Raw genomic sequence first — 14178 nt, 5'->3', positions numbered from 1 at the left:
ATACAACCGACATGTTTCTGGAGCGATGCTCACATCGTCAGGGTTTACTTAAGACTAAATTACAAAGATAAACATAAATATGTAGTGGAAGAGGATGGTATAGTTAATTAGTTGAAGGAACTCACTGGCAGCGTTCTTGGCTTGTTCGCCGGCGGCCTCTGCCGCCTGTCTGGCCTGCTCCTTGGCTGCTTCAGCCGCCTGCACGGCGCTGTCCTTGGCCGCCACTGCCGCCAGCCGCGCGTCCTCCGCTGCCTTCTTGCCCGTGTCTACTGTTTGGTTGAATGTGTCTGGAAATAAATTGGATTTGTTAGCATTTCAACACTGATAATAATAGCAAGGAGACGGACCATGAACTATCGTTAGTACGAAACTGCAGGCACTCATGAAAGCGAAGTGAACATCTCATTTTTATTATATTACTAGCTGTACCTCGCCACGCGTTACTGTGGCTCAGTCTGTTTGTGCAAATAGTGAAACAATATTGCATGTTGCTTTTACGTCTAACAGATGGCGCTGTTTTAAAAAAAGCATGTTTGTCCAACTGATAGCGCTTTTTAAAAAAAAAAGCATGTTTTTACCTGTCACAGGTGACATCTATATAATATAGGTATATAAAAACACACGCGTATTCGAATGCAACGTTGTGTCAAAATTTCAAAACAATTGGTGAAGAACTTTCAGAGATTTAAGATTTTGAACAAACCAACTTTTACATTTTTGTTTATGTATATACATATATATTATAATTTGAATCAATAATATAATAATTTCATTCCCTTTCAATCCGCCAACATCGTTCACCCATACTACTGCAGTGACACCCCGCCTTTGTTTCTACCTACTCACCAAACGCATAATTTTCACTTTCTCCGCAGCTTTGATAGGTAATAGCTTAGCAACAGTCAGCACGCTTTCATACCATATCTTCATTGGTTTCTTTTAAATATGGAATAAATTCTGTTCTACATTATGATGGACGATTTTTGGGTAGTAGGCACATTACAGGAAAAGTAGGATGAAGCACAACACTCCCCCTAAAATTAATCACCATTATTCCATTGTATGTGAGAATCTTAAATCATACCCATTGTACTACCGACATTTATTATTATTATACACAATGAATTATTTATTACCGGTCATCTGGTACTATAAGATCGGAGTGTTCTAAAACTCTCGTCACATTATACATATCATTACACATCGGAAATCAATGGTATTTTTAATATTTTGACATTTGCCACTTCAAATAACGTTCCACGTTATCTGCCAATTCTCGCCAGTGGGTGTCAGCTTTTGGTTAAATTTTGAAGACGGTTATTCTCGGCGATGATCATTGATAAACGCAAGTGTTGTTTTTTTAACTTTCTTTCATATTCCATTCAAAAGTACGCCAAACCCGAAATACATTTTATTTTTACCCACCTGAACTTGAAAGGCGCAAACGACGATTGAACTGAAAATTCATTCACACGCGTCACCAGACTGAATTTATTGATTTGATTCATTTATCGCCGAAGTCTGCTAATTTTTGGACATTAGCCAAATTATAAAGTAATGGAGTATTAATAAAAAATGCAGGCATATCTATTATTACTAAATATACTTATCTTTTTTTGTAAATTTTATACTTTTAAATACTATCAGTAAAATTCAGACAGGTTGCTCATTTATTATCGCCTAGGAAATATGTAAATGTAATGTGTTTTGTTTTAGATGGACAGGTTCATAAATATAACATTTTATGTATGTTTTCATATACAATAATTATGAAATATTACTTTGAACTATAAAGTACTGATAAAAATAAAAATTGTTCCTTATTATGCCTGACTTCATATACTTATTTGAAATTATTGTTTCTTTTTCCTTACTTTTGGTGTCGTCGACGGCTTTTCTCGTGCTGTCCACAGCTGCAGTGGCTGCTTGCCTTGTGTCGTCGAAGGCTTTTCTTCCATCATCAATGGCCTGAAATAAAAAAGAGAATTTTGTTAACATCATAAATTTAATATTTAATCACATTCGAAAAATGCAGCTTTTTTTCATTTCAAGCAACTAATTTTATTTCCACCGATGGCTGGCTCCGGATTTAATCTGATACAAAAAATCACATAAAAACGTTAAGTTCAATAACCAATAAATTTAAGTATCATAATTAGTTTCCCCTGAATAGCTAGTTACGAGTATATTCAGAGAAGTGATTTTTTAATAGTATCCTTGCCATGTTGGCGAAGTTAAGGTTAAACAAATACAGTATTACTTGTATAGATTTCCTAATACGCCACTGCATCGCTGGTATAGCTATACGGTGAGGAGTGCCGTATACTGCTTGGGTTCAAATATTTACTCGTAATAACTGGCACCACTTTGTTGCAATCCTCAAAAATACGGTCATTTTCGCATTTCGCGTTTAGTTGCTAACTTCACGTTTCTTCAGATGACATTTTCGATGTCATTGATCCAGTATGCTTTCAATTGCTTTGAAATTTGGCCAATTCGATAATGCGTTCCGTATGTGCTTGGGTAAATCGATATTTTGATTTAAAATATTCCTCTGATATTGCTGCAAATGGGTATTACTGCTTTTTTACATTTTCATTGCGCGACTGATCAATATTTTTCAAATCCGATATCTCCGTCTTAATACCATAGTAATACGTCCCTAATCCTGGTGTCGGGCAGTATAAAAATTTATCAGCCACCAATACTGCGGTATTATGGCCGGTATACGCAGTACGCATGCTCGTGATTATGAGTAATGTTTTCTACTAACCTGTTCTTATCCCTCCGTATTATCTATTATGAGTAAGACGGTTTATGTATTTCCACCAATGCAACTGGTTTCGGATTTAATCTGAATATAAAAAGCAATCACACAAAAAACATCAAGTTCAATAACCTTGTTTAAAATGTCATTCAATGATTATAAATCATTTTATGCATTGTGCTTGGATGTAATGGTGGTATTATTATAGACTACCATTTTTTTTTGGGAACACATGCTATCGTATACACATTTTGAAATATGAGTGTTTACTTTGTTGCATTATCCAGTGAAGTTTCCACTGATAACTCTACAGTAAAAAATAAGTTCACGGTCGTTCATATTCACTTTTTTTTTGTCTGCAATCTTGCATGAAATTACAGTTTACAATGGATCAGCCTGAACATTACTTATGTTAAATGATGTGATACGTTAAATGGGGTTTGGATTTTGTTACATTTTAAATGTCTTTTTTCGATAGCCAAATCATAATCTGCAATTTTTTAATAGTGTTGGAGGAAAATATCAACATAGTTTATTAATTCCCATGAACTAAAAAAAACCTATATTTGTAAAAATTCTCGAATTTTTTTATGAAAGTAGTTATTTGAAATTGATATTCAATTATTTTTGGATTCATAAAAACATAGCTAACTAAGCTCAGGTGGTATAACTCCGATCCAAAATTGGAACCTTGAATATTGTGATGTCATATTGTTGCCTAACTTTACCTAACAATGAAAAATTCTGTGTCTATGGAATAAACTTTCAGAGTTTTTCATTGGTAATAGTATAATAAGTAGGATCCGAATGAGAATTGTACTGACTATAGGTATATTGGCATATCTATGTTTTTTTTAGGTCCAATATGTTTCATACAAAAAGCCCAAAATTATCAATCTATAGAAGTTGTTTTATGTATCGATCTAGTGAGTGGTTTATTTACGGTTAAGATGCTCCACACTGTTCAATTTTACCATGTGATCGGTTTATTTATGGTTACCATTAAGCTGGATAATATTAGATGTAAAGTAAAGTATGTATCTATTTAATTTTTATTGTGAATCAAAAGTGTCGACTTCATATAGAATTCGATATTTTCAATCTAATTCTATATGTTTCTACATTTCTACAGTTTTAATAATGGTGATAATATATTTACCTTGGAGGTTGCATTTTTGGCATCTTCGGCTGCCACACTGACTTTCCCAAATTCCTTATCCAGGGCGTCTATGGCAGAGTGTTTGCTGTCTCCGGCTGAAATATTAGCATTTCATTTAATAAATAGATCATTTCATTAATGTAATACGAGCTTTCAGGAAATATATTTTCTTTGAAAGATGTTGTCGGGAAATCTAATCATAAAAACCTTTTCATTATACATATTATTTTTATTCTGGCAGAAATCCAACAAGATTCTTCGGCTTGTGTAGAGTTTTAAAAACTTTTATTGGTGTGGTTATAATTTTTTTAATAGAATAATGTGTGTCAAGGAAATATAAATCAAATTATACTTTGTGGTGCTGTCGTCGCATTAAATAAAAATTTATGAATAAACTTAAAAACTAAAGAATTTCAAAAGATTTCTGCGTCTTCCGACAATGGGTCAATGCCAGTGACACTAGTTCTTCAGAGCACCTACCGATGATATGTTGGTGTAACAGACACAGCATTCACACTATTCATATTATAGCATGTTTCGGTTAACTTTGAAAGATATTTTGTATTTTTATACACTTTAAAATTTCTTTCAACTGTGTTACAACTCTATTGTAGTTGTAAAAATCACGACTAATAAACTTTCTACAACCTTTCAAAAGACCCGCCAAGCATTGATAGACATCAGCTAATTATTATTAAATGTATTAAATGACAAATGACATGTATTTAATACCAGTGCATCAAAAAGGATAATAATTCTAAAACCACACGAGATTACAATGTTCTGTGGTTTTGTGGTAATGTAGTCATTAGAGCAAAAGACAAATAATGGTGGTTTGAACTTTCCCATAGAGTCAAATAAAATTGATAATTACTTAATGTATTTTAAAATTTAAGGTTAACCATTATATGAAAATCTGACAGAAATATGAAAAGGTAACAATATCTTCACTTTATTAAGGATAGAATATATGTGTGTCCTTTGTCTGAAACTACAAAATCTCTTGAGCTCTGGCGTCATCAAATTTGAACAGCTTTTTCAGTCTGAAATTTACGGGTAATGCAAGCAAATACCCTACAATATTAATAATACGTCCAACTCCAGTAAAATATAGGCAATATCAACAACTCTGGTCGCTAGAGGCGCTAGTGTAGCATATTGGCGTTGACATTCCTTTCAATGGCGGTAAATTGAACTTATGTAGTACGGTGTTTTGCGCTCTATAATTTTATTTTATTCAATATTGAAAAAAAATATATGAATATGTCCCAGTAGGTTCTGTGTGAAGTTTACGGATGTAATAATTACAAACAACAAAGTTGAATTGAATTAATAATTAATTACAAAAATAATAAATTCCCCTTAATATTAATTCGTCCCCATTAATGCTTACCTAAAAAGAATTATTATATTTATTTATAAAATATTTTATTACCTTTCTAAACCATCAAGACTGTGATTAGCTGCTTTAATATTTTGAGCATAAACAGGAGTACGGTCGCATTTAGGGTTAGGTACCTTTTTTTTTCTTCGATTCTAATATTTATTAAGGTAAAATAAAGAATATATTTCATATAGAATCTATTAAAATGTATGAAAGGAAACCAAGACGCATAACTCATGCCGCCAGGAGGCGCCAGTGTAGCATGTTGCCATCAAAATATATGGGAAATGTCAGTAAGTTGGAAGCATTATTAACATTATGGGGTATTTGATTCAAGTGTAATGTAATTTCCATCATGGGCTTTTAACCTAACAAATAACTGTCAAAAAATTAGACTATATTATGCAAGTTGAAGTTTTTTTAAATATCATACATTTTTATCATAGACTTCAAAATTCAATTTTTATCATAGATCTACACTCGGCGTCACAAAAATCGTACATCTTCGAAAATAAGTTTCAAGTTTAACTTTTCCCAAGCTAATACATCTAACCCAAACAATATTGATATCAATTGAAAGTACATTTAATGACCTATAATAGACAATAGTACTATTTCATAAACAATACAAATTTTCCGAGTTTGGAACATTAAAAAAATGTTGCGCATACTCTTTGAAGGTACCAAAACTTGTGTCATCTTCCTGGGCTATAAAAGGGGCAGTTTAAGTCAAATGTAGGTCATTCTCTATCCGAATGTTAAAGAAGACACATGTGAATCATTACTAGAAAATAACCCCTTAAAATAGATGCAACTGCTGATGAAGCCGCTCAAGTGGTGGCAATACTGATAATACATCAATGCAATACTGCAATCAAGGATGCGACATTGTGATTTTGCTCGGTAACATAACTTAAGCCGTTTTGCTGTTAGACAGGCTTTCAAACGCTTTCGAGAGACTGGTGGCTTCATCAGGAGGTGTGGATCAGGGCGACGATGCTGTAAATCCAAAAGAGACGATCACTTTATAGTCTCGTAAAATTTTGCAATTGGTGCAATTTTTGTGACGCGGAGTGAAGTTAGAAATACAGTACCTACCTAACTTCTCGTAGAAGTCTGGTAGGAAAACCGGTATTATTGCTAGACTCTAATGAGGGGTGACCATTGGCCAAGTGAACATAATAATTCAATAATTCACTCGTTGAATTGCGATTAAAAATTTCTACAATACAGTAAGTTTAGAAGACTGCGATGGTCTGACTGAAAGTAGGTGCTGTAAATGTAATCATTCTAAAAAACATATATACATAGTATAGTTAAGTACCTGAGGTGACAGCACCCACTGCCGCCTTCTCAGCATCGCTCTTGGTGGACTGGATGAGCTCCCCGGCCTTCTGGGCCTGCCCCTCCACTATGGCGGAGGCCTCCTGCACCTTCTGGGCGGCCAGGTCACCAGCATCCTTCTTCTTGCGCTCAAAGAGGGACGCCGTCTTCTCGCCGAAACTTTTGAAAGCTCCTAAAGAGATAGTTACATTAGGATAAGACATAAATTTAGATTAGATACCTACACCTTTTACAAAATTTTGCCATTGAAACTAATTAAAAAACAACCTTTTGTCAACTCCTAGAGAGAAGGTTACATTAGAACATATTTTTAAAGAAGTTTAAATTTAAAATACTTTTAAAAACTCCTAGAGAAAGTTACATTAAAACACATTTTTTATAAAATTAAATTTAGAATGCTTTTTTTATAAAATCATTTTTTATTTTTGGAGGCGGGTACGGGTATCACCGACTTAGCAGGGGTGCCCGAGTTGGTGAGGTGATGTTTGTTCTGGTCTACGTTTGCCCACCAGCTACGTGGCGAGCCAAATTGGGAGAGGCCAGCTGACGGAGGCCAATTGACCTCTCCAGCCAGACTCTCTCAACCCATCAATCTTGCACCGCAGTGGGAGGGATGGATTCATATGTCCGCAAATCTTCAAAAACACTGACCCCCAGAACCTACCACCCTTTTTTGATCGAAAATGATTTCGCATTATTATACATAATATCATGTTTTTAATAAGTTTTCATTAGGTTTAAATTTGGAATGTTTGTTAATACTTTGAAAGTTCAAAATAAAGTGAATATCGGAATCATATTTGGAACTTTTTTTAAAAAATAAATCTGATTACCATCTGCAATGTAGGTAAGTACCGACATTTAAAATATTATTTACTCTACAATTTATTTTTATTATTGCCTTGATTTCGTACTCGTAAATATTTTAGATTTTTCTTGCCGCTAATGTTAATAATCAGTGGCGTCTTTTGGAATACATAAATTTCCATGAACTTGTTTGAAATACATTATTTTTATAATATCAAGGTTTATGACAATTTATGTTGCAATCAGACCCAAAAGATTGCGTAGTAATTTAGTTGCTAATGCACCGCTGATAGCTCCATTGTAACCTCTTCCTCTTTCTCACAGACAACGAAAGAAAGAGAGGCTGCAACAGATCTCTAATTGGCAAGACAATGTTTCAAAATAAATTCACACCTCAATCCATTTCATTAATGACGTTAATCCATGACATTAATTATTCATTGAAAACGTAATGTACAAAGTTGGGCTTGTAATTACAATATTATTATGAATATTTTCTATAATTTATATTTGTTGTATCAACGACAACGAATCAGCAAAAATAATAAAATAGAGAATACAAAGCATTATTGGAAAAACAATTGAAACCCGACAGTCAGCTAATAAATTCAACTCCAACGTAAACATTGCAAGAATCGATTATTTAGAAATTGCACCGCAGTGAAATTTCTCAGAAAATTCTGCTGAAAGAATAATCAGTTTTTTTAATCAGTATTTTATATTATTAACTAAAGTAAAACATATGGAAATACTAAAACACAACTTAGGTAAACCGAATCAACTAGTCAATGGGTGAGTTGACATTGCGTTTGGGTCCCACCCAGGCGTAGTGCATTCAATTCCTCGGCTGGTTAAGTCCTCGATCACGGAGTAGGAGATTCATAACCCGGGAATGTTTATCTTACTTTTTAAAAAATACCCCGTGACTCGTAAATTTTTGCTATGAATTCTGTAAGGATGCACTTGAAGTGGAATGACACTAAATTACGCTATATAAATACTGTGTTACTATTATTATTAAGGAATATAATAGTTGTTTTGTAAGATTCTCCCATATATATGCACCACAGCAAGTGAAAAGGGGTTTTCGGGATTTAAAATATAAAAAAATGTGGCCATCATTTACCTCCTTGGTTAAAAACATGATTTTTGTAACGACCAAATTATTTTTTTTTTTTTAGTTACAAACCTAGGTAAATTCGGGATCGCTGGCCATGCTAAATATATATTTTTTTAAATAATACTTTTGATTTACCTTAATTACTAAAATGACAATTATCTGCATCTGGGAAATTTTTAATTTTAACAATCTAATTTTAAATTAAATTAAATATAAATTCTCTTTCGTTGAAAGGAATGACAGCCATTTACAAGCGTGGACAGCGATCCCGAATAATTACCGAAACCTGTTTTGTAAATTGTATAGCACTAGCTACAATAAATAAATAATATATATTATCTATCCTTGTCCAAAACATTGAAATAAGTTTTGATCGAAAACAGCAACATATTATGACTTATGACCAATTAAAAAATATTGAATGATGAATATTTGCAGATATGACCTTCAAAACAAGAGAAAGGTCACATCTACGTCTGATTTCATTAAACCTTCATAAATTTCGTAAATCCCGAGCAACGCTGGGAACTTCAGTTAATATTAAAAAATCTCTTGAATAATAATTATTGTAAATTCACTTTGCGGCTTCACTTTAATTAAATAGCCATAATTAACTTTGTTTAAACCACTATTCTAATAAAAAATACATTTGATAAATATTAAAACATTCACTTCCCGAACATCCTATATCCATGTACTTTATACTTCCATTCAATCAAGTAACGTGACAGAAAACTTTAACAAAGACAGGCCAAGTAAAAGTTGTAGGGATTTCATAATCAACAGGAACGTTCCATACCTCCATTACGCCTGCAAGGAATTTGTGCCAGAGTAGTTATAAACACAGAATGACACCCACATAAGCGCATTTCTGACCATTGCGGAGGTTTAAATTCTCCAGTTAACAATTTATGTCAATTAACTAACATCTTGAAATGCGACTTCAAATTCCTGCCTGTTAAAAGTAGGTACCTACTAAACGTAATCGTGGGCTCGTTCCGTGAACTAACTCGCCGTGGTTTCAAATAGTTGTAGTTGGTAGTGGACAGATTTATTTTAGATTTTAAATTATTTACGAAATTAATATCATGTTGAACATCTAAGAAAATATCTGATGTCATCTCAGTATAATCGTATTGGAATCTAACTGTAAAATTATGCCGTTTGTTTTCTTTGTATGTGGACATATTTATATTTAGATTCGGAATCCGGATAATTTTACTACCAATATTGCGTAAATTTTTGTATATTTTTAGATAGATTTTTTAAATGAAAATCCAGGACCGGTGTGACGGGTAACCGCGGGAAACTACGAATAATATTTTTTATCGGGTACATAAGTACCGACCTAGTTAAAATTGTTCTTCGAATACATTTTTTAATAGTTGATTTAAATGGATTTGAGTAGGTGCTCGTATCTGGAATGTGTTTTTTCTCTTTATTTTTAATGTTTTTATTGATTTTACAGTAGGTAATATCTAGCTGAAGGTGATTTCTATCATAAAACATTAGTTTTTAATGTCTCTACGTTAGTATAATGATAATTATGAATCTACGGCCATGGTTTTAATACTTAATAAATTTCTTAATTTTTTTAATATCCGAGATTTTTGTGGTTGAAACCCCAACGTGTGGGTGTTATCCCAGGCTGGATATTTGAAAAAATCTGTTAATCTAGCAACAACATACCTACATTATAGTATAACTACCCTAAAAAGCCCGATTAGCATAAAAAACTCTTCAGAAATAATACTGTAGGTACCTACTTTGTAATGAGTGTTTTGTTTTCCACGACAAAAGAAAAAAACTTTATAAAAGTTTGAAGCATTTCGCCATGGTGTTGCCATCGGAAAACAGTTATTATTTATTATCGTATAAATAAGCATAAAGACGCATTACGCTGTACGCATCATGGCTTGGCTTATTTCAGCGTATCGCTCGCCGTACACTACCAATGGGAATTTATGGTGAGCGATATGGTGAAAAGGCCAAGCTACGCAAATATAGCGCGCTTATAGTGTGGTCTGTGGTGCATACGTAAGTATTCGCATACCACTCGGTCGCAGTGAGTCATATTTATTGATATAAACATGTTCCTACCTGAACAAATTGGAAGGTTTATGTAGTAAAATTTCATTGTTCGTTCGTCGCCAGCGCTGCAAGAGTATTGATTACGAACGACCTTTGGAGCGGGTGGAAAAACAACCCCACACGTAGAACACTTTAGTATTATCCATATGGCAATGAAAAGGCCACCAGCGCGAATTCCAGTAACTCCGATCGTGTGAAAAATATATCTAAATCGCTCTTTACTACTTACTTCTCGTTCTAAATCTGTTTACAGTTACTCTTAACTTTTCAGTTCTCTTTCTCACAATCACTCTATGTATTTGTTACGAGTTTATTGTACCTAGATACAAAATAAGCTTATTCGTAACTCGCTGTAGTCCCCGGCGTTGCCCGGGTTTTACGTAGGGTTTATCGACAGTGACCTTCCTTTTGTTTTTGAAGGTCAAGTGTGGAAAATTTAATTTATCTCGGAATAAAACTTAAGATGTATAAAAACAAAGCCAGGCCGCCTCTTCTTTATATGTATATTTATATCGATGTCTTAGAGCCAAGACATTGGCTAAAATCACCGGTATAAAGTCACCGGATACCAAAATTTCATTAAAAAAAATTAAATTTCAAATAATGTCAGGAATCACTGGTTAAAGTAAGTCAAGTACGTCCCTTATATAAAAACAAAGCCAGGCCGCCTCTTCTTTATAGGTATATTTATATCGATGTCTTAGAGTCAAGACATTGACTAAAATCACCGGTATAAAGTCACCGGATACCAAAATTTCATTTACTTTTTTTTTTAAATTTCAAATAATGTCAGGAATTACTGGTTAAAGTAAGTCAAGTAGGTACGTCCCATACATAAAAACAAAGCCAGGCCGCCTCTTCTTTATATATTTATATCGATGTCTTAGAGCAAAGACATTGACTAAAATCACCGGTATAAAGTCACCGGATACCTACTAAAATTTCATTTACATTTTTTTTATTTCAAATAATATCAGGAATCACTGGTTAAAGTTAGTCAATTACGTCACTTAACACCCTGTATACAAAATGTACATTCCTAACAAATAAGTAAATCGTCCTTCATACTTACAGTATGTCACATTTCATCGGTAAAACTTGATCAAATATATATTGTTATTCTACGCTAATATTTATGTATACAAACTAACATATTTCATAAATGAGCAGTTTACGAAGACGCATTCTAAAAAAATGTGAGACACATGTGTTACATTTTGTTTTTCTTCCAGAAATAGTTTGCACACAATACTGCTTTTGTGTGCTAATAAATCTTAACATTGAGATAATAGAAAATAGTTAAGAACACAATATTATGCCTTTAAAGTAATGTACACAGCGATACAATGTATTGTTCCCGTCGAGCTGTTGTGTTTATTTGAGTAGATACCTACCTACCCACAATCGCCACAATGCCAATCTATTGAATCTATTCGTTGACCATAGACAATGAGATCATCGCCTAACTGGGTAGGTACTAAATGACAACATTTTTAAAATTGCTTGTTCTAATTGGTACCAACCTATATTATTATTATTATTTTGAATCCCTGTTCCCACCTACTTTCTTTAACCATTCCCTAGTGTCCGATCATTATGTTTTATCTGTTTAGTGTTTATATGACAGCAGAATCGATCCCTCCTCGCCGCCCACAGCTGAAACTAAAGTATGGTCTATCCTTTATTCCTATGGCACTGTAGCAAGCAGCTAACAGCGGACAGCGGTGAAATAACGACGGCCGCACACATTCCGTCTCCCCCGTGCGAGTGTACCCGTCAAGGTCAAGTTTAATCAACACACTGCCTCTCAATATGTTTCGTTTCTATTTATCGCGTGTGTGTTGAAGTTGGCACCAAGCGTGAACGGTGCGCACATGACGTGATGCGAATTGAAAATCGTTAAAAAAAACCTTCATCAAAAGTAAGGAAACCAAGTATAATAATTATCGCCTTTGAGTTCCAGCCAAAACCGATGCAGTTTGATGATGACATTTAAATGAAGACCGAAAAGGTTGTTGCTTAACAACGAGTCTAGTAGACCTTAGTATTTGATTTTTCAAATTGAAAACCACTATAAGGTTCTGTAGGCCCCAAAGACTGCGATGGGCTAGACATGAATGAAGAGTTATAGATGATAGGACGCCGAAAATTAGGTGAAAAAAATAGGTGCCCCGATGGACTTTGTGTAAATATATTTTAATGCTTTAGGAGCATATTTTAAGGTTCAAAAAACCATTAAATCGAAGCTTCGAGCTTCCAATCCACGATGGATGTTTTCTCCTAGGCACGTTAGGGGTTAAGAAAAAAATAGAATATTATTATTAATTACCACACCTATAAATTTTCCTGTTGTAATGTCGAGATATTAGTTATTTGCTTTTGTATTCCGGTAAGTACCATGAATCAATTCAGTTTCATATTTGCATGATTGATTCTGGCACCGGTCAATAAAACAGAAGCTTAATGATCACTGTTCACCAACAAGGCATGAATTCATGAACACAGAACAATGACTGAGACACATTGTTCGATAGATAACAAAAGCGTTGCGTGTCTACTGCTTGTATAATAATGAAGTACCTATAACGTTCTATGACGTTAACTGTAATAACGTTATAGTTTGAACCTACCTGGGTGACATGCACGTCCAAAAAAGTATATCTCTAATTTTCTCTTATTTAATAAATGAAAACCATAATTTCCTCTGAAATCATAAGATTTGTAAGTAGTTACTTAAGTAAATACCTATTTACAAATATTTGACGTAACATTTTTTTATTCGAGGAGTTAGACGATTTGTTCAAAGAAATGTCACTATCTCAAAGACAATTCTTTTTCAAACTTTCTTCAGGCAGGTAGGTACAATAATTTTGAAAAAATGCTGAAAAGAAAGCGCAAATAAACACGATTGAATTATTAGAGATAACCAAAATTCATGCACACCCTTTGTACCCGCTAATAGGGTATTTTCACTTTTTTATCCTCGAAAAAAATGAAGAACAAAATTACGATGATAAAGGTATTCTACTTTATTTTTATATTGACGAATAAATTTTCTGTAACGATTTTAAATGTGTCATTTTCGATTTGCCTCCAAAACCAGATGTTCGTTTTTATTCTTTCGGCGGCTGTGACATTGGTGATAGACGTCTTACCAGACATTGGCAGGTTCTATGTCATAATGACGTTGTAACCAGTTGGAACCATTTCAGAATGTGTTTCAATTATTCCAGCCTTGCAGTCCAGTTCACTATTGATTATTATTATTATCGACTATTTTGAATTCCCGAATCAGTATTCAAAGAACGTTTCCCAGTTCCATTGATTATTATTATTATTATCGACTATTCTGAATTCCCGAATCAGTATTCAAAGAACGTTTCCCAGTTCCGCTAGTACCGATCAATCAAGACAGAAAACGGTAAAACGGAAATGAAGGACTGGAGAATGAATGATTTGATCGGCCAACATCTGTTTGACTTTTCAGCAAAACTAAAAATTATATC

The 14178-nt window shown here is 33.7% G+C and overlaps 1 protein-coding gene across 1 annotated transcript in view; it reads right to left on the bottom strand.

Moving 5' to 3' along the window:
* The window catches only part of LOC149420390 (uncharacterized), a 40319-nt gene that overhangs the window by 2504 nt on the left and 23637 nt on the right, over positions 1-14178 (bottom strand). Inside the window, exons 2-5 of the mRNA XM_089636683.1 lie at positions 6635-6826; positions 3927-4021; positions 1875-1968; positions 126-287 (exon numbers count right to left, since the gene is read on the bottom strand). Coding sequence (XP_089492809.1) covers positions 126-287; positions 1875-1968; positions 3927-4021; positions 6635-6826 — 543 coding nt within the window. The remainder of the gene's footprint in view (positions 1-125; positions 288-1874; positions 1969-3926; positions 4022-6634; positions 6827-14178) is intronic.

The sequence above is a fragment of the Hesperophylax consimilis genome, chromosome 10, assembly GCF_061612785.1.
Source record: "Hesperophylax consimilis isolate HC1 chromosome 10, BYU_Hcon_1.0, whole genome shotgun sequence".
In the NCBI taxonomy this organism is placed as follows: domain Eukaryota; kingdom Metazoa; phylum Arthropoda; class Insecta; order Trichoptera; family Limnephilidae; genus Hesperophylax; species Hesperophylax consimilis.
This window is presented reverse-complemented; position numbering and strand designations above follow the sequence as displayed.